The sequence below is a fragment of the Nicotiana tomentosiformis genome, chromosome 6 (assembly GCF_000390325.3).
Source record: "Nicotiana tomentosiformis chromosome 6, ASM39032v3, whole genome shotgun sequence".
NCBI lineage: Eukaryota > Viridiplantae > Streptophyta > Magnoliopsida > Solanales > Solanaceae > Nicotiana > Nicotiana tomentosiformis.
In genome coordinates, this window is record NC_090817.1 from 92,005,475 (window position 1) to 92,026,596 (window position 21,122).

The following is a 21,122-nucleotide window of genomic DNA, read 5'->3' on the forward strand; positions in this document are numbered from 1 at the left end:
TTAGAACATCGGCCTGGTTGATTGAATATGGACATTGGTGGATATAATGGATCATTCACGCATTCGACCGTGTGCCTATTGGGCCTATTCCTAGAACATGGCACGTTACTTTCAAAATAATAAGAACAAAGATGTGTAGTTTTCTTTGAAAGATAAGCTTCGCATATAGATCCTTCAATCCTATTCCTCTGCTTAGCAAATTGTTTGCATTTGCCAATTGTCCTACATAATGTCATGTTAGCCAAGAACATTCAAATAAAATAGAATATTACATCAAACTTATAATATTACCTCTCAAAGGGATATATCCATCTGCATTGAACAGGCCCTCCAAGTCGTGCCTCGTGTACAAGGTGTATTGGAAGGTGTTCTATCACATCAAAGAAACCACATGGAAATGTTTTTTCCATATTACTAGAAGTTACACGAATGTTCTGATCCATCCAAAGTAGGTTTTCTTCCTTTAATATGGTAGAACACAAGTCTTTGAAAAATAAACTAATCTCTCTGATGGGTTTCCAGATTCTTTCAAGAAAACCACAAAATGCAATAGGCACTAAGGTCTCCATGAAAACATGCCAGTCATGACTTTTCAAATGGCTCAACTTCCCTACCTCCATATCTACTTTTTCCCCAAGATTCTACGCATAACCCTCAGGCATCTTCAATTTCGTAACCCAATCACAAATTTGTCGTCTTTCCTCCAAAGTGAATGTGTAACTTGCTTTGGGCTTGAACACCTTACCATTGTTTGCTGTTTGCAAGTATAATTCAAGCCGCCTGTAATATTCTTGTAAGTCCATTCTAGCCTACGGGTTATCTTTTGTCTTACCTTTAACATCCATCACTCTGTTGAACAAATTATCAAAATAATTCTTTTCAATATGCATGACATCAAGGTTGTGTCAGAGAATATTATCCTTCCAATAAGGTAACTCCCAAAATATACTATGTTTCGTCCAATTATGATTAACACCATATCCGGGAAATCTATAAAGTGGAGCCTCAGTAACTTTACTGAAGTTCTGGATCCTCTCCCAAATTTTCTCACCTAAAAGTATCGGAGGTGGAGAATCATATTCCACTTTATTCTTTTTGAATGCATTTTTCATCCTTCTAAACTCATGATCATCAGGCAAGAATTGACGATGACAATCAAACCATGATTGCTTTCGGCCATGTTTCAAAGTGAACGCTTTACTATTTTCCATGCAGTAAGGACAAGCTAGCTTCCCAGCAGTCATCCACCCAGACAATATTCCATACGCAGGAAAATCATTAACAAAACCTAGAAATATCAAAGAAATGGGTTGTAATTCAAACCAATAATTTTTAGGATGTGGAGAAGGAGAGGGTTGGCAGTGGCAGTGGCAGCGGCGACAGGGACGACGCGACGACGGCGCCAACTGGGTAGTGGCGACGCGGGGTGGGGAATAGGATTTGTATGAGGGAAATAGAGAAGGAGAGGGGAAGATATTGAGTGAGGAGTTAGGGGAAATTTGGGGAAGAAAGGTAAGAGAAATGAGGGGAACCCGTTATTTCAATTCTGATTTCAGAATTACCGACCAAAGTTGGCCGGTAATTTTGGTCGGTACATTAAGTGTTGACCGTTTGACCAAAAACCGACCAACTTTGGTCGGTTTTTTTTATTAAAAAAAGTAAATTCTTTTTTTTTTGTATTTTGTTTCTTAAAATATTATAAACTATAAAAAATATTATAAACTATAAACATTTATTTTATTTAACTATACAATTATTATAAACTATAAGCATAATCTTTATAAATAATTATATTAACTATTTACTTTTAATAAATTATAATAGCATCTATCTAAGTAAATTTTCTAAGTTATAATTAAGTATATGAGTAATTTCTCACACATACACTATATTGTAATTGATGCTAATAACTTCTTTTTTCATTCATTCATCACTAATAATGCATGACATAGATTAATCGATATATAGGTCGAGACGTTTTGATGAATCATCGATTAATATTCATCGATGCATCTAAGTAAGTTATAAGTCGATGAATCAATTTACAAATAGATATATTTGATGATAAAGTATATATACTAATGAGGATCTTCACAAGTCAATCCCTAAAAGAACCCGACCCTGTGGTCCTAGCACTTCGTATTTTTATATATATATATATATATATAATGTCATCTTTAAATTTAATAATTAATTATGTGTTCTAAGACCTCGAAAAGCACTATTTATCATTATTCGACTTGCGTGTGCAATCCGTAAAAAAATTTCGGAAAATTTAAGGTGAAAAATGAATTAAAATGTGAATTAGAGCTTTAAAACTCAAATTTTGAGCAAACAGACTCAGATCAGTGTTTTGATAATTTTTATAGGTTCGTATCGTGATTTGGGACTTAGGCGTATGCCCGAAATCAAATTCCGAGGTCTCTAGCCCGAGATATGGAATTTTGATGAAAAATTAAAAGTTTAAGTTCAAATAGTGACCGGATGTCAAATTATGTGCAAACGAACCCAGAATAGAATTTTGATGATTCCAACAGCTCTGTATGGTGATTTTGGACATAGGAGCGTGATCGGAATTTTATTTGGAAGTCCGTAGTAGAATTAGGCTTGAAATGCCGAAAGTTGAATTTTTGGGATGTTTGACCGAGGGGTTGACTTTTTGATATCGGGGTCAAAATCTGATTCTGAAAATTTTCATAGCTCAGTTATATCATTTATGACTTGTGTGCAAAATTTGAAGTCATTCCGAATTGATTTGATGTGTTTCGACACAAGATATAGAATTTGAAAGTTCAAAGTTCATTGATTTTGATTTGAGGTGCGATTCGTCGTTTTGATGTTGTTTGATGTAGTTTGAAGCCTCGACTAAGTTCGTATGGTATTTTGGGACATGTTGGAATAATTGGTTAAGGTCCCGAGGGTTTCGGGTGGATTTCGGAAGGTTAACGGAATGGATTTCGGACAAAAAGGAACTGCTGGAATTTTCTGTTGCAGAAATTCCGTGCGTGGAGCCAAGTTTGGAAGCTTAGATCTCGCAATTCATAAGGAATCAGAAACTGTGCAAAACATGAAAGTTGTAGTCGTATGATTATAGGTTCCAGAAAGTTAAACTATGCATTATTTGGACATTTGTACAGAAAGTTATGATGGATTGAATGAAGGCTGGTAGAGCAGTTTCGCCAGAAATTTCGCCAGAAATTCTGATGCATGCAGCCGACCTTAGGAGCTTATATCTCGCAATGCATAAGGAATCAGAATAATTGCAAAACACAAAAGTTATAGTCGGTGGATGCTAGTTTCCAGAAAGTTAAACCATTTATCATTTGGACATTTGTACATAAAGTTATGATCAATTGAAGTAAGACTGGTAGAGCTGTTTCTAGTAGACTTTTAGTGACGAAAAATGGACTTTTAGTGACGGATTGACAGAAACTTAAGGACCAAAACTGCTAATTTCATTCATTTCGTTTTGGATTTTTGGAGCACGGTTTTTGGGCGATTTTTGGGCGATTTTCATGGGAAAACATTGGCGTAAGTGTTCCTTATCCTATATTGATTATATTTCATCATTTCATACTCATTTACATCATGAATCCGTGAATTTATGGAAGAAAAATCAAGATTTTTGCAAAATCTTCCAAAAACGAAAATTTAAGATTTGGAGGTCGAGTTGTTATCGGATTTTGGTAAAATTGGTATGGGTGGACTCGTAATCGAATGAGTTGTCGGATTTTATAAGTTTCGCCGGATTTCGAGATGTGGGCCCCACGGGCAAAATTTGAGTTAATTTCGGATATTTAATGAAAATGTAATATTTGCTTATGAAATTGATTACTATAATTTTTGTTGACTGTATCGAATTAATTATGACTAGATACGAGTCGATCGGAGTCAGAAAATCGAGGAAAAAGCATAATACTTGATTAAATTGGAGCAAGTCGAGGTAAGTGACTTGTCTAAACTTGTGTGGGGGAAATTTCCCCTAGAATTGGTATTGATGTGATTATTAAAATATGTTGAAAGTCGTGTGCACGAGGTGACGAGTGTGTACACGGGTTAAATTGCGAAAGATTATATTTTTAAATTGTGTAGATCACTGTTGCGCATTTATTAAATTATTTTATCTTGTTATATTCTTCATCATTGATGTGAGATATATACTTCAAATTTGTTTGATCTTTTCTTACTAATTGTTTTACCTGTTTAGTTGAAACTTGGTTTCTTTTATTCTGTGCATTATTTGAAGGTTGATTTTCTTTAAATTAAATATTATTAATATGAAGTATTTGACATTTTTTAAACTTGATATTGAAGCAACGTAGTAAAGATTTTGAAATATTATTTTCCTAAATTATTTACTCCTGAATATTTTTATACTCATTGTGAGGGAGACGTGAGCTCTTTATTGTGGAAGAATATTATTGATGAATTATTTTGACATGAGCTGTGAGCTCTTTATTGTGGAAAACTATTATTGATGATTTATTTTGGCATGAGCCGTGAACTCTTTATTGTGGCAAACTATTATTGATGATTTATTTTTGGCATGAGCCGTGAGCTCTTTATTGTGGAAAAATATTGTTGTTGAATTATTTTGGCAAGTTAAATTATTTGAGCACTTGAGGTGCAAATTGTGATATATTGTGATATTGATACGCATGTGGTGGTATAAGGTCTGGGTGTTGAAACGCATGCGGTGAGATAAGGGTGGCTTGATACGCGTGGCTAGTAGGGGAACTACTAGAAGTCATGCGGTGTGATAAGGGTGGCTAAAACACGGGATGCTATTTCGGGAAAATATTTTCTTTAAATAAATTGTGAAGGCTCCCGCGGTGATATAAGGAAATGAGATATTGTGAATTTATTTATGATTTGGGACTATGAGGCGGTACCTCGGGAGTGCCCTTGTTGATATTGATTTATGGCCGTAGTTGCCTTTGATTATTATTGTGATTTTCATAAAATTGAAGGAAATTCTGTTTTGATTTCCACGAGATATTATTTGCAATTATTTGGTGTCATTAAATGTGACATATTATTTGATTCATTTTCAATGTCATTTTTTTTTACTACATTGATAAACACTTTACCATGCCATTATTATATTCCAGTAGGGCCTCACCTGACCTCGTCACTACTCTACCGAGGTTAGGCTTGGCACTTACTGGGTACCGCTGTGGTGTACTCATACTATGCTTCAGCACATCTTTTTGTGCAGATCCAGGTACATTTTACCAGCCTAGATGTCATTGAGTTACCTGCGCACGGAGACTTCGAGGTATATCTGCCAGCGTCCGCAGACTCCGGAGTCTCCTTCTATCATTTTTTTGTTGCTTCCTTATATTTTATCTAGACCTTAACATATAGAGACATTAAGAATAAATTCTTAGAAGCTTGTGACTTATTTCTACCGGGTTTTGGGAGTTGAAATAGTTTGAATTGTAGTTTATTTATTTCAGATATTTATTATTATTCCGCATTGATAGGCTTACCTAGTCTTAGAGACTAGGTGCCATCACGCCATCCTACAGAGGGAATTTGGGGTCGTGATAATATATATATATATATATATATACACACACACACACACACAAACACACTTCACTATAATACTTTAACTATATATATAGCTTGTTATAGTATATGTTAGTGTGTCTATATATAGATTGTTAAAGTTTGACCATGTTTGACCTATTAATTTAACTCGTTAACTTAATACTAATAACTTCTTTCGTTTCTTTAATTTTTGATCCATATATATATATATATATATATATATACATGTCAAAGATGTTTAGTATTAATTCTTCTATATTTCATTCATTCATCACTAATAATGCATGACATAGATTAATCGATATAGGTCGAGACGTTTTGTTTTTACTATTAGTCGATATAGGTCAAACGTTTTATTTTTAATATTTATCGATGCATCTAAGTAAGTTATAATAAGTAGATGAATCAATTTACAAATAGATATATTTGATGATAAATTATATATACTAATTAGGATCTTCACAAGTCTATCCCTAAAAGAACCCGACCATGTGGTCCTAGCGCTTCGTGTTCTTATATATATACGGCTATACCTCTATATATATAGCATATACGGCTTGTTATAGTATATGTTAGTGTGTGTGTGTGTGTGTCTATATATATATATATAAAACACGCTTTGTTGTACTACTTTAACTACATATATAGCATGTTAGATATAGTATATGTTAGTGTATTCATTATTTGTATTAAAAAAGTGTTAACAGATTACATTTATATTATTTAGATAGTAAATATAAAAGTAATTCAAAAGTTTGACCAATGTTGACGTAATAACCGACCAACTTTGATCGGTTATTTTCCAAAAAATAAAAATTACCGACCAAAGTTGGTTGGTAAATGCTTCCCTTACATTAACCGACCAACGTTGGTCGGTAATTTTAAATATAAATTCTTAAATTTTATAAAACATTTTAAATAATAAAATAATTATTAAAATTTAAAAAATTGGGTCCAGATTACCGACTAACGTTGGTCGGTAATCCAAATGTTCTTTGACTAAGCAAGTCTGACCAGCTGGGTCAACTTGTTGACCAATTTACCGACCAACATTGGTAGGTATTTATTTTAAAAAAATATAAAATATTTTTTTTCCAGTTTTCGTCCAAGCTGGACGGTTTTTGGTCGTTGTTTTTGACCGACCAACGTTGGTCGGAAAATTTTTGATCGGTTTTTAGCAGATTTCTAGTAGTGAACCAAACCGATTAAAAACCCCGACTAGGTTTGGTTTGGTATTAAGTTAAAAAATTCGAACCAAACCGACATATAAATATATAATTTTTATATATACTTTTAAGATTTTATATAGAATTTCTTTAATAAATGTCTAGAAATATTTGGATTCGCTTGCGGGATATAATATTTAATAAAATATGAAGTGCTCCATATTTATTAACCTTAATTAATGAGTTGTATGATTACTTTCTTATCAAGTGTTATTGAAGTGCGTCAATCTCGTTGTTCTTCCATATTCATACATGTCAAGATCTATTAAATTCTTATATCTTTTTCGAATTTGAAGTGGTTATTATTATTTAGATATCATATTGATTTTTATGTTCAATTACTAAATTCGGTTAACCTTTAAAGTGTACATCAATGAAAAATTATTATCAAACGACTAAAAAAATAAATATCATGTGTTACTAAGTAGATTCTCCCATGATAATATTTAATAGATAATATGTTTGTCAATTTTATTAATTTTTACTATCGTCAGTGAGTATAACATAAGAATTAATTTTCATGTTTTATGTTTTCCTCTGTGCTTGTCCTTCTCAGTGAAAGAGATAAGAATAGTCTGTAGACACCAAGATATTATAAAAATGTGACTAAAACTTTTGTTAAAATGTGAGTATGCGTGCATGCAGATTTACAAATGGTTATGGCTTTTACCTCTTCGTTCGGGAACTGCAGGTTTTGTCAATACTCTATCTCAAGGAGCTAATTGGGACCATACTGGTTGGATTTGATGCAAATGGCCTCTCTAAGACATAAGCATAGGAAAAACCGCTTTTTATGATAGGATGTCCTCTTTTTGTTAAGTTACCTGTTGTTAATCCTTAGCAGGTTTTGTAAGTTTTTGTAACCTTTTTATTCACATAAGGAGGTAAACTAGGATAGTTGATCTTTCTCTCTATTGTAACTGATTTTTTGGATGAATGAAAGGAATACGCCACCTATGGCGTAACTTTATTTTTTTTTAAAAGTCTTGCATCAATAGTACTTAAAGAGTATAAGCTAAGGTAGAGCTATAAATGGTTAAGAGTGCCATTTTTCATATGATGAGTGTGAATTATCCATTTAAAAAATAAAGTAAGTAGTGACATGCTACAACATGCTAATATTGATTGTATTTTTTTTATTTTTTTTATAATTGTCACTGTATATAACTTAAATTCCAACTTTATAAATGGCTTGATTGTGAATATTTTTAATATCGTCAGTGAGTATAACATAAACTCTAGTTATATTTATCATTGAAGCAACATACACAATGCTCTAAAAATCAACTAGGTATAAATAGGAAAGCATACAACAAATGAAGTATTGAATCAGAAAGTTTGATAGATACACATGAAACGTTGAATATACGTACAATTGTCCGTTGTTAACATACAGTATTTGATGTCAATGACGAATATACATACAATTGTCCGTTATATAATTGAAAAAGTAGCTAGCAACGTTGTATAATTCGTACAGGAAAACTAGTTTTCATCTTAGATGTCAACGACGAATTATAGATAGGACTAAATCCGTCTAAAGGAACGATCCGAAATCTCTTTAGAATAGTCGCTGCCACCAGCTTTATCTGCATGAAAGCAATTTCTTTTCCAAGACAAGTCCTTGGCCCTGCTTGAAATACCGGATACGTGAAAGGGTCCCTTGGGATAAAATTCCAATTTCCTGTACTGGAGTTTTTCAACAACCAGCGCTCTGGGCGGAAAACTTCACAATCCGAACCCCATAAATCTGTTGATCTCCCCATTGCAAGAACATGTAGAAAAATGGTCATTCCCTTTTTCAACTTTGTTCCGTCCGGCCAAACATCGTCTTCGGTCACTTGCTTCAATTCAAGAGGAACTGGTGGGTATAGTCTCATGCTTTCACAAATCGAAGCATGTGTATACACCATTTCATTCAAATCATCATCATCTTTTTCTTCGATTTCTTTGACAATCTCCTTTTCTACTTGTGGGTGACTCGAGACTAGCCAAAAGAACCATATTAAAGCTGAAAATAGCGTGTCATCACCAGCCAGGATGAAATTAATACCTGTATCTATGACAAACTTCTCATCAACTACTACATTGTATTTGAGAGCCCTTGTTATAAATCTGTCAAAAAAATCGCCTCCCTCATCTATGGAAGAGTTTTGCATCGAAAACTTCTCCACCTTTCCCGCGATTCTCTTCTTTACATATTCTCTGAGTACATCAACTGCATACCTGTGAAGTCCGATTCAGAACTTAAATGTGTAAGAGAAAAATAATTACTTGAATTTCAATAAATATTGAGTAGTAAAATTTTGAACCCATAATTTAAAGTGCGTCCAATGAATATTCAAGGAAACCTAAAGGTTGAACATATCAAATTCAAATTTTGAATATGCCTCTAGTCTGCATACCTGAGATTCTCTTCAGATCCAATGTTAAGAAGCTTTTTAGCTTTCCACAAGATGGAAGGGCAAGTGAACCTTCTCATACTGATCTTTATTGCAGTTTCAAAAGCATCTATTAATGGTTTCTCAGGGAGAGATGGTAACAAGTATTCTGGATCATGGCTAAAACCTACCTGGCATAGAATGTCAAATGTAAGCCTATGAAATATGTCCTGGAGGTCTAGAGTAGCTTTATCTATATCTGCCCTAGAGAATAAAGGAATAAGACGGCCAGAGAGCTCTTTAATGGTGGATGATTTTACTCTATAACGAAATGTATCCGCGTGGAATATATGACTGAGGAAATGCCTTTGGGTTTTCCATTTCTCTCCATCTACAAGTAAAAGTCCATCCCCTAATAAGTCTGAGAAAACAAATTGCATGGTAGGATCTTTGCGATAAATGTGGAAACGTGTCTTAACGATATGCTTGATAATAGAGGGGTTTCTTGTCAAGACGCATTTTTTACCAAATGGTCCTTTAAGGGTAATGGTTGATAAAGATGATTTTTGGAAGAGTTCTGATGTCCACAGAACTGCTCGGTGTCTATTTTGCACTAATGAGAACAAGCAACCAAACAGTGGGTAGGATTTTGGAAGCTGCTGCTGCTTGCTCAATTTTGAACAACTGTGTTTTGAGAAGAACGGGTGGAAATAGATGAAAAACAGAAGCAACAGAAATATTATTGCTGGGACTGGGAGAGAAAAGAGCAGACTATACATAAGCTGGATGTCCATCCTCATGCTGTACTTGAAATTTTTCAGATGGAGGTTTATTTTTGAAGGTCTCGTCGACTAACTCGTCATCGATTAGTTTAATCAATCTATATATTTGACATGGTACTACCCTTTTTTTTTTGTGGCTAAACAGATCATATTAAATCGTGACTATATACTTAGGTTTGGAGGCGGGATGGTGGGATATCTTCTTTTAGTTATTTTAGATATTACACCATTAATTATTACGCTCCTCATAGGCTTCTACAATGGCAAGTTCTAAAAAAGGCCTATGTTTAATGATACCTTGGCAAATACCAATTTTAAAATAAAATAAAGTGAAGGAATATATATAAGTTAGAGCACAAACTCACATACTATATGCGTTTTTGGGCCTCGTTATGTTGCGCCCTAGTGTCACGACCCAAAATCCACTAGTCGTGATGGCACCTAACCCAAACTCTTAGGTCAGTCAATTAACAGTTAACACAAGTCGAATAAAATAAAGGCGATCAACAAATGATATATCTAGTTTCCATACAATATCCCAAAGACTAATAATACAAATCATGAGCTACTAAGACTGGATTTTGCAAAAACTTATACTCCGTCCATTTCAATTTACGTGAACCTATTTCCTTTTTAGTCTATGGCAAAAAGAATGACCCATTTCCTTATTTGGAAATAATTTACCTTTATACAATGATTTATAGCTACACAAAATATATGTGCCTCATTTTACACGAGAAGTTCAAAAGTCTTCTCTCTTTTCTTAAAATTTGTGCCTAGTCAAATGAGTTTACATAAATTGAAACAGAGGAAGTATGAAATAAATACAACTTTTGTTTGAAATGTATATAAACAGAATTCAATTCTAAGACTACCCAGTAAAAACAAGTTGCTTCATCCGGGAGGCACAAACATCTTCAGAGCCAGCTTCCGTCATCAACCGCATCTCAGCTCCATGATCTGCATGGAAGGTGTAGAAGTTTAGTATGAGTACAACTGATCTCATGTACTCAATAAGTATCTTGACTAATTTTGGTGAAGTAGTAACGCTTTTAAGTTAAATGATACTCACTGATATAACATGTGCAATAGACTAGCAATAGAACAATACTAAAACATAACAGAGAAGAGTACAAGATCAAATATGCGAGGCAATAAAAGAATCACCAGAGGAAATCAGGATTGTAAATTTATAACTTTCATAGTGTGAGAAATGTACTCAAGATATCAAATCGAATGGCACGGCAACACCCTTAGTGCATTTATCTCATCCTCACCAAATATATGAATGTAAGTCAAGTCAATTGGCATGGCAACACTCTTCGTGCATTTATCTCTTCCTCATCGAGCATACGTATAACAGATACCATCCAGGTAAAAGAAATGCCAATAATAATAACGATAAAGTGGGAGATACATAGGTAGCAATAACAAACAACACATGCATATGGGTAACAATAACAGACTAGATAAGAGGCATAGAAGTAATGATAGTATTCAAGGTAGAAGAACATAAATTTCACTAGCTAACATGATAGAAGACTTAGATATAGATATAACAAATATGAAGGACAGTATGATCTTTATAAGCTAAACAAATAGAAGGCATGAATAACTAACGAATTAGAAGGCTTATATGGAAGTGCAACAAATGAGAAATGGCATAGATATAGATATGACAAATAAGAAGGAAGGCATGATATTTACAAGTTAAACAGATAAAAGTCACGGATAACACAACAACAATTGAATAGATGACTAAGACAGAACAACAACAACTAGTCACATAGAAAACATAAGTGCAATAATAACAGCTTAAGATAACGACATGAATGTATACAAAAGGAAAAGGTATCTGTACATAATGCATATCTCTCGTCCTCGCCTGCACGGAAATTAAATACCTTTCGTGCCATGAACACATGATAATATAAAAATATGGCACGACATCACCCTTCATGCTTTTACTCTCATTAATATATGATAATGTAAATGAAATGACACGGCATCACCCTTCGTGATTTTACTCTCACCCTCACATGATAACGTAAACGAAATGGCACATGATAATGTAAATGAAATTGTACGGCACCACCCTTCGTGCTTTTACTCTCATCCTCACATTATAATGTAAATAAAATGGCATGACATCACCCTCCATACTTTACACTCTTCCTCACCAAGCACATGTATATCAATAACAAGCAAGGTAGAAAGCATGAATAACGCCAAGAAGAGTGATTAATCGAATATTCCAAGTGAATATTAATCCCAACTTTAAATCCAATAAAAATTCAATAAACCTCAAGAACCTTATTGTTCAAGTATTTCAACAAGTCTCATAAATGACCTTCAACTCAAGTATAAAATCCAACATCTCAAGAATAATGGTCATAGAGATGTATTTGTGATTAAGTATAATGACGACCAGATTTAGCACCTCAATAATTTCACAAAAGCCCGTCAAATTTTAACAAAATATAATAAGTTAAATCATGGTTTCTAGCATTTAACTTCATATTCTTAGTAATCTAGAAGTCAAGTAAGATATGAAACAAGAAGGTCACGTATTTCTACAAGGCACAAATAATCATATAATTTATCCTGGAGCATAATTAACCCTGGCACATGCATATACGCTCATTACCTCATATATGCATCACCCCCGCATGTAGCAACAATATCAATTAATAGAAAAAATATTTCTAATAAAGTAAGGAAAGACACTTACCCCAACCAATCCAAATCGATACACTAGAAGCACAATCTCGCTCAAATCATCCTCCGAACGGCTCGAAACTAGATAAAAGCAACTAAAAATCTGTAAGGTCCCGTAAAAGTTTACCCAAAACCCGGGGTTTCATGGTGCCGAGGTAGACTTATGCATTGATGATTGTAGAGATTCATCGCGGCGAGCTTGTTTGCCGTGGTACAGACTTTTTGGGTTGAACAGTGAGTTGGGGAGTTGAAGAAAAGTTTCGGTAGCGCATGGCATTTCTGCGGTCCGTTTTGCGATCATAGAACTGCTATGTGGACCGCATATCTGCCGCGGAATGAAGTATAAACTTGAGAGCTAATTTTAGGACCATTATGCGGTCCATTATGCAGCCGCATAATCATTTCGCAGGCCGCACAATCCATCGCAAATCTAACATAAAACTTTCCGGAGGGAAGTTCTGCGGCGCATTATGCGACCGCAGAATTGGTCTGTGGATCGCAAACCAGTCGCAGAGTGAAGCAAAAATACCTAGTTCTGGAGGGCCATTATGCGGGCCACAGAAACGTTATGCGGTCACATATGCGACCGCAGATCTGCATCTGGGCTTTATTTTTCTAATATTTTTAACCCCGACCCTATTTCGATATATAGTCGTTGAAGGCCATTTGTAAGGTAAAAACATGATATTTGTAGAGAGAGGAAGTGCCATAAGTGAGAGGGAAAGTTCCTAAAATTCTATCCATCAATTCTTGTTCAAAGTTGGAGAATTCACAAGGAGAAACTCACAAGTTCTTCATCCAAGAGGTAAGGTTCCATGTCCTAGCCTCTATTTCGAATTTGGGGTAGAAGATGATTAATGAGGGGTATGATTCTTCGGTGTTAGAGTGTATCTATGCATGCATGTACAATCATGAGTTGTGGGAAGGTAGTTGAGCTCAAATGGTTAGACTTTGGGTTGTGGGGGTAAAAGAAATCCCCCATATGAGAAGCTAAAGATCATAATGCCCACCTAGTATTCGATAAAATGCTCAAATGAGCTGGAAACATGAACTCTTTCCTAATTTGTGTTCAATTTTGCTATATCTATAAATAGATCAAAGTTTCTAGGATTTCCGGAACTGTATAGTGGATTAAGTAAAGCTCAAAACTAGGTATGTTGGCTAAAGTCCTCTTTTAGAATTGAACCCCACAATGGCCTTGTAAGTCTCGTGTTGCTCATTATAAATTAATTATTCCGAATAAGTCTTGTGTCAAAAGATATATGCATTCAATAGGTATTCCAAATGCTCTTGTGATGTTGAGTTACTAGTTGAGAATGTGATTTAAGCATGGGTTGTGTGTTAATATGTTATGACTTAAAAACGTGATTCTAATGAAAGTTATCATGTCGAATTGTGTAAGAAATCACATGTGCCTAAGACTCTTATTGCTCAAATGTGTACTTAAAGTTATCTATATATTTGACATACTAGTTTTTTTTTTTTTTTGGCTAAACAAATCATATTAAGTCGTGACTATACACTTAGGTTTGGAAGCTGGATGGTAGGATATCTTCTTTTAGTTATTTTAGATATTACACCATTGTCACTCTTAGAGGGATGGCAAAAAAGAAGGCTTTACACTAACAAATTCTAAACAAGGCGTACATGTGACACCTGTAAAAAATTAACTAAAAGTAAAGTGATATATATAAGCTAGAGTATAAGGTCACACGTGTGCTTTTCGGCTTGATGATTAAGTTGCCCCAAAGGAACAAATCCGTAAGATGTTGGGCCAAAACAAATTAACATCTACATGCCGGGGGCTTGGACTTATATCAACCGTTTTCTTGGACCGGTAATGGAGCTATTTTAATCATTTGCTTTCTTGTTTTTTGTTTTTTTGTAATATATTCATTTTGATAAATTTAGTAAAAATACACGTATAAGTTAATTTATAAGGTTGTAACTGTTGCACGTGGACAATCTTTTTTCTATTTGTGATTGATTCATATTGATATAAGTTAATTTGTAAGTTTAGTAACTAATGTAATTTATGGTATATGGATCAATGTAATCCGGTCCAAAGTCAAACAAGTAGCTTGATAGGAGAAGAGAATGTCAAAGAATTACTACGAGAGAAATGCCGATTTCTAAAGGTCAATATCTGTTGCAAATTTTTTTTCGGACACTGCATAAATACGGAATACTTTATGCATCAGTTCGCCCTTTTAAATCTATTATAAATTAGATCGAATTCGTCAGAAAATTGAAATTAGTGACGAACAACAACTAGTGGGGTATGGCAGCGTTGAGAAACTTCTCTTTGATTACTACAATACGTTGTGCCATTGTCATCGCGCACTTGTTTTACAGCTTCAGTCCCAATTTCTTAATTACAAGCTAAATTGGAGTATTTCTTTTTGTCATCCATCTTAAAAGTTGACACATTTCATAATTAGAAATTAGATAATTTCACAAACCTATTTTATTATTGACATGATTTATTGTATAGTATCTAAAATCTGTTGTAGTATAGCTGGAAGAAAGTTAATCGTACTACACGTCTAAACGTGGCAACATGTGTGGATACGCTAATTCCTTGATTAAACTGAGAGAAAAGGCAAGCACTATTTTAAATTGGTAATGTGACAAATCCCTATTTTGAAGGAAGATATTGGTCTATAGCTGGATGCACATGACTTTCATTTTGTACAGAAATGTTCAAATGTGTAGAGGTCAAAGAAGGAATTGGGATAACCAGTTAACGCAAATGTGGGCATGCCAGGGAAACTATTGAAGGAAAGAATATTTAAAGCCTACTCAATTCCACTATTCTCACAAGTATGGATTAATTCTCGATATACTAAAGCCTTCTCTCGAACGCTTACGAATCAATAAAACACGTGCAAATGAAATAGCACGCACCAAGTGACAATTGATGTTGTGGATTACACTCTTGTTTCTATGAAGCAATAAGTTAAGATTTGCCATTCCACAAAGCATTAACACTCGTGAAGTCATGGCACTCGGTGCGATTTGCAAATCATTAGAATGTATATGCTCCCTTGATTTCAGTTTATTTGACATTATTTTCTTAATTACCGGTTCCTTCAAAAAAGAATAATACCTTTTTAATTTGGAAGCACTCTAACTTTAATTTATAATATTATTCTTAATGTGAATTTTTTATAAGCATATTATTCGAGTATATGTGTCCGAACCAAACTCTATCAAAAATTTTTTTTTTTTAATTAATCCAACGACTCAGGCTTTCACTTCCCGTGGTGATGGAGGTTTTGGCATTGACCCCTACCTTATTTATTATAAAATCAAGAAAAGGTACAATAGGAGGGGGACATAAAACCAAAACCTCCCGATAAATTATTGTTGGCCAAAGTAAAGAATAGTTTTAAAGATTGACAAAGGAACTTATGGATGAACTAAGTCCATCACTGGTAGGCATAGACACAGGCAGATTCAAAGCACGTGAGATGCACATGCAGGAGATAAACGAAATCTGGCATAATAATAGATATTTCCTTATCGAAATGATTGCATAATTAATAAGGAGAAGGACTCCTTACTCAACGAGAATATTATCCAAGATGAGGAAGGGGTTAGGAGTTGAGATTAACTAGAACTCTTCCACCAAGGAAGAGTAGCATTAGAACTCTAGTTATTTTCTACTCTACTAACTCTATAAATCGTAGGATGTTCTCATTCTACAGGTAACGCACAAAAGCAGAAGTTAAACGTGAATTGAGAGCAAAATATCAAGGCATTTTGCAAGCAGTTCGTGTGTGATTCAAGTGTGCAAAACCAGATAGAAGAACCAACTCCAAGTGTGTCTTTTATTCTAGTTCAATTGTAGTAGGTATTTTCATATTGTACCTTTCAGTTTTATCTAGAGGAAATTGTAATAGGTACTCAAATTATTCAAGTTAGAGTTAACTTGAAGTTGTCGCAGCAGTTAGAGGCTGGTTGCCACAACGGGATTAGAGTTAATCCTAGGTTTACAAAAGTATTTTGTAAATGCAGTTTTTGGTTCAGTGATTTAGTGGAGAGTTCGGAAAAATCCTACTAGGAAGTAGGTCGTGATTTTTTTTACCTTTTGAGCCAGGTGTTTTTCATGTAAAATACTTGTGTTCTTTAATTTCTGTATTTATTATTCCGCAACAGTAGTATAAGGAACACATAGAAGAACCAGGTTCTTCTATAATTCGTGCACGCAAAAATTGGACACCACACAAATCACTCCCGCCCACTCTTGTGTGGTATTGAAGTTAAAACATCAATTGGTATCAGAGCAGGTTATCCTTGAAGAGGCTAACACCTTAGGAGAAGATCAAGTTGAGTGCACCACCTGGAAACTGGGAAGGGCAATCCACTACTAGGCCACCACTCTTCAACGGCCAGTACTACTCTTGGTGGAAAAACAGAATGAGAGACCACATCATAGGAGAAGACTATGAGCTATGGGACATTGTCACAGATGGTCCATTGGCTATCATGAAGATAAATGCCGAAGGAGAAGAAGTGCCAAAAATAAGAGTTGACTGCACTGCTGACGATTTGAGAAAATGGGAGAAGAATGCTAAAGTCAAGAAATGGCTTGTTTGTAGACTCGGTCCAGACGAGTACAACAAAATTCAAAGTTGTACTACTGCTAAGAAAATTTGGGACACTTTGCAAGTGGCTCATGAAGGAACACCTCAAGTGAAGAGGTCCAGAGGAACACTACTGTATTCTCAATATGAGAATTTCACCATGAAGGAAGGGGAAACCATCCAAGAGATATATACAAGGTTCACCATACAGACAAATGAACTTAAGTCTCTTGGAAGGATTATTTCTGAAGAAGACAGAGTTGAGAAGATTTTGACAAGAGTTCTGCCAGTTAATTGGGAGAGCAAAATCACTATCATTCAGGAATCAAAGAACATTACCACTCTTAGGTTGGATGAGCTAATTGGAAATCTCACTGCTTATGAACTTAGAAGGAAAACCATAAAGATGGATGTGACCAAGAAGGAAAAGAGTCCGGCACTCAGAATCACTGAAGGTTCTGATCTAGAAAATGATGAAATGACTATGATCACAAAGGACTTCAAGAAGTACCTAATGAGAGGAAAAGGTTCTTCAAGAAGTGGAGGCTACAGCAAACCAATTGTTCCTGAAAAATAGACCAATGAGGGCTGCTACACGTGTGGGAAGACTGATCACCACATCAAAAACTGCCCTCAATGGAAAATTGAATGGAAGAAGGAAAAGGGTTGAACGAAGAAACAGAAAGAAGGAAAAGGTTTATCCCAAGAAGAACAAAGGATCAACAAAGGCTATGGTTGTTGCTTGGGGAGAAAGCTCAGATGAGGACTCAGATGATGAAGATGAAGATGAACAAGCACTTATGGCAATTGGAGAATCCGATGAGGAATCCGAAGTAAGTATAATCCATCTAAAAGACAAGATTAAGTTTTTGTCTAAAGAAAGACTATCTGAGTTACTTCTAGATTTCATTGATGAATCTAAGGATATAAACAATGAAAAGAAACAGTTGTCTAAGGAATGTGTGATTTTGAAAGCAAAGTGTAAGAACCTGGAACTTAGGGTTAGTGAGACTATAAGTGAAAATATTGCATTAAGGAACCAGGTTCATGCATTTGAATCAAATGTCCTAGAACTTAGATCTGAAAACCTAAAACTGAAATTAGGAACAAGTAAGAAGACAACTGATTTCACACAACTCACTCTAGAAGAAAATATAGGTAAACTAAGAGATGAGTTGTATAAGAAGGATGAGCAAGTAAGAATTTTGACAAAGGATCTAGGCAAGGTCAAGCATGAACTGGACATAACTTGTAAATGGAATAGGCCCTCCAATGCACTGTAATGGCTACAGGAATATCACAGTAGTAATAGAAGATGAATTGGCTTCGGGAATCTGCTACCTAAATGGGATCCCAAAAGCAAGTATCTCACACTTCCTGAGAATAAAATTTGCACACACTATGGTAAGACTGGTCACAATAAAAGTGAATGCATTACAAAAGAAAAGGCTATTCAAAAGAATAAAAAGTTTGTTCAAGGGAAAAATGGGCTGCCAAGTTGGGCTAAAAAGAATTTGATTCATCCTTTTGCCTATAGAAAGGGACCCAATCTAGTTTAGGTTCTTAAGACTAACTCTTGATTTCCTTTTGCAGGTCCAAGTGAAGGGGAGCAGCCAAATATGGTACATGGATAGTGGCTTCTCAAAGCACATGACAGGAAGCAAGGAACAGTTCCTTTCACTTGAAGACCTCAAAGGAGGTAATGTCTCCTTTGGAAATGGGAAGAAAGGTGAGATCATTGGGGTTGGCAAGGTAGGTAAGACTGACTCTTACTCGATTGAGAATGTCTATTTGATAGACGACCTAAAATACAGTCTAATTAGTGTATCACAACTGTGTGATAGAGGTAACTTGGTAGCATTCACCTCTAATAAATGCTTTGTGATTAATCTTATCACTGACAAGATTGTTTTGTAGGGAAAAGGAGTGAACAATATGTATATTGTAGATCTATCCACAGTGTCATAAAATGAACTCACTTGCTTAAGTGTGTTGGACAATGATCCCCTCCTTTGGCACAAGAGACTTGGACATACAAGTTTGAGTCAACTCAACAAATTAGTCTCCAAGGACTTGGTGATAGGACTGCCTAACATCAAGTTCAAGGAAGACAAAGTTTGTGAGGCTTGTGCAAGGTTGAAGCAGGTAAGATCCTCTTTTAAATGCAAGACAGTGGTAAATACCACCAGGACGATGGAACTGGTCCATATAGATCTATGTGGTCCAATGAGAACATTAAGTAGAGGTGGTAAAAGATATGTGGTGCTTGTTGATGATTACTCTAGGTTTACTTGGACATTATTTTTAATATCTAAAGATGAAGCATTTGACATGTTCACTTCTTTTGTTAGAATAACTGAGAAACAACTAGGTAATAAACTAGCATCAATTAGGTCTGATCATGGCACTGAATTTGAAAATGCTAAATTTGCTGAATTTTGTGATGAGCATGGCATAGATCATAATTTTTATGTTCCTAGGACTCCACAACAAAATGGAGTAGTTGAAAGAAATAATAGGACACTTGAAGATATGGCTAGGTCTATGATTCTTTCTAGTAAACTACCCCATAGCTTCTAGGAAAAAGCTGTAAATATTGCATGCTACATCATAAATAGGTGCATGATTAGACCTCTTGTAGAGAAGACTCCCTATGAGTTACTTAAAGGGAGAAAAGCAAATATATCCCATCTTAGGGCATTTGGATGCAAGTGCTTTGTGCACAACAATGGTAAAGACTCCATAGGCAGGTTTGATCCCAGAAGTGATGAGGGAGTATTCTTGAGATATTCTTCACATAGCAAAGCTTATAAAGTCTATAACAAAGGAACTATGTGTGGTGAAGAAAGTGTTCATGTGTTTTTTTTTATGAAACTAACATTTTTTGAGAGACAGGAACATGACGATGAAGCAATTGGGCTGGTAAGAAACTTAAATGAAACCACGGCCCAGACTAAAGCAGCACTGGAAGAAGGAACAGGTGATGGAAGAGCTGGAAACACATCAGGGATGTCCCTCACTACTGGTACTGACTCAACTGTAGGGGTATCAATACTGACATCTCTCACATAGGCCAAATACGCATCACACCCCTTTTCAACCATTCGTTGAGCCTTAAGAAATGAAATGACCCTGCAGGGAGTATACTCTAAGCTACCACTCTACTCTAATCTCGGCAAGCCTGGCATAGCCAGCGTCACGGTCTTAGCGTGACAATCAAGAATAGCATAATGGGGAGACAACTAGTCCATGCCCAAGATAACATCAAAATCTACCATACTGAGTAATAACAAATCGGCTCTGGTCTCAAAACCACTAAGAGTAATCAAACACGACCGATATACGCGGTCCACAATGAGAGAATCTCCCACACTAGTAGATACATAAACAGGGGAACTCAAAGAATCCCGAGATATCCCCAAATGTGGAGCAAAATAAGAAGATACATATGAATACGTAGAGCCTGGGTCAAATAATACTGATGTATCCCTATGACATACAGGGACGATACCTGTGATGACTGAATCTGAAGCGACGACCTCTGAACGGACTGGAAGGGCATAGTACCTGGCCTGTCCTCCCCATCTAGGGCGACCTCTACCTCCCCGACCTCCGCCTCAAGCTGCCTGAGAAGGTGGAGTGGCAGCTGGGGCTGGAAGAATGGCCGGAGGACCCGGTGGAGCACGTGGAGGCTGATAAGTCTGTGGAGGTGCACCCCTCCTGGCTTTGGGGCAATCTCTAACTATGTGACGAGTGTCACCACAATCAAAACAACCCCTCGGAGGACGCGGAGGCTGAGACTGACTCGAACCTGGCCTACTGGACTGGCCGGTAATAGCACCTCGAGTAGGAGGCATACTGGATGTTGGC

The 21,122-nt window shown here is 35.6% G+C and overlaps 1 protein-coding gene across 1 annotated transcript; it reads right to left on the bottom strand.

Moving 5' to 3' along the window:
• Window positions 1-8,120: 8,120 nt before the first annotated feature.
• Window positions 8,121-10,043, bottom strand: LOC138894975 (cytochrome P450 94A2-like). The gene is made up of 2 exons (XM_070179686.1): window positions 9,188-10,043; window positions 8,121-9,008 (listed from the first exon to the last, which is right to left on the bottom strand). Exons 1-2 carry the CDS (start codon window positions 9,961-9,963, stop codon window positions 8,237-8,239), a joined length of 1,548 nt encoding a protein of 515 aa, XP_070035787.1. The 5' UTR covers window positions 9,964-10,043; the 3' UTR covers window positions 8,121-8,236.
• Between the last annotated feature and the right edge of the window lie 11,079 nt (window positions 10,044-21,122).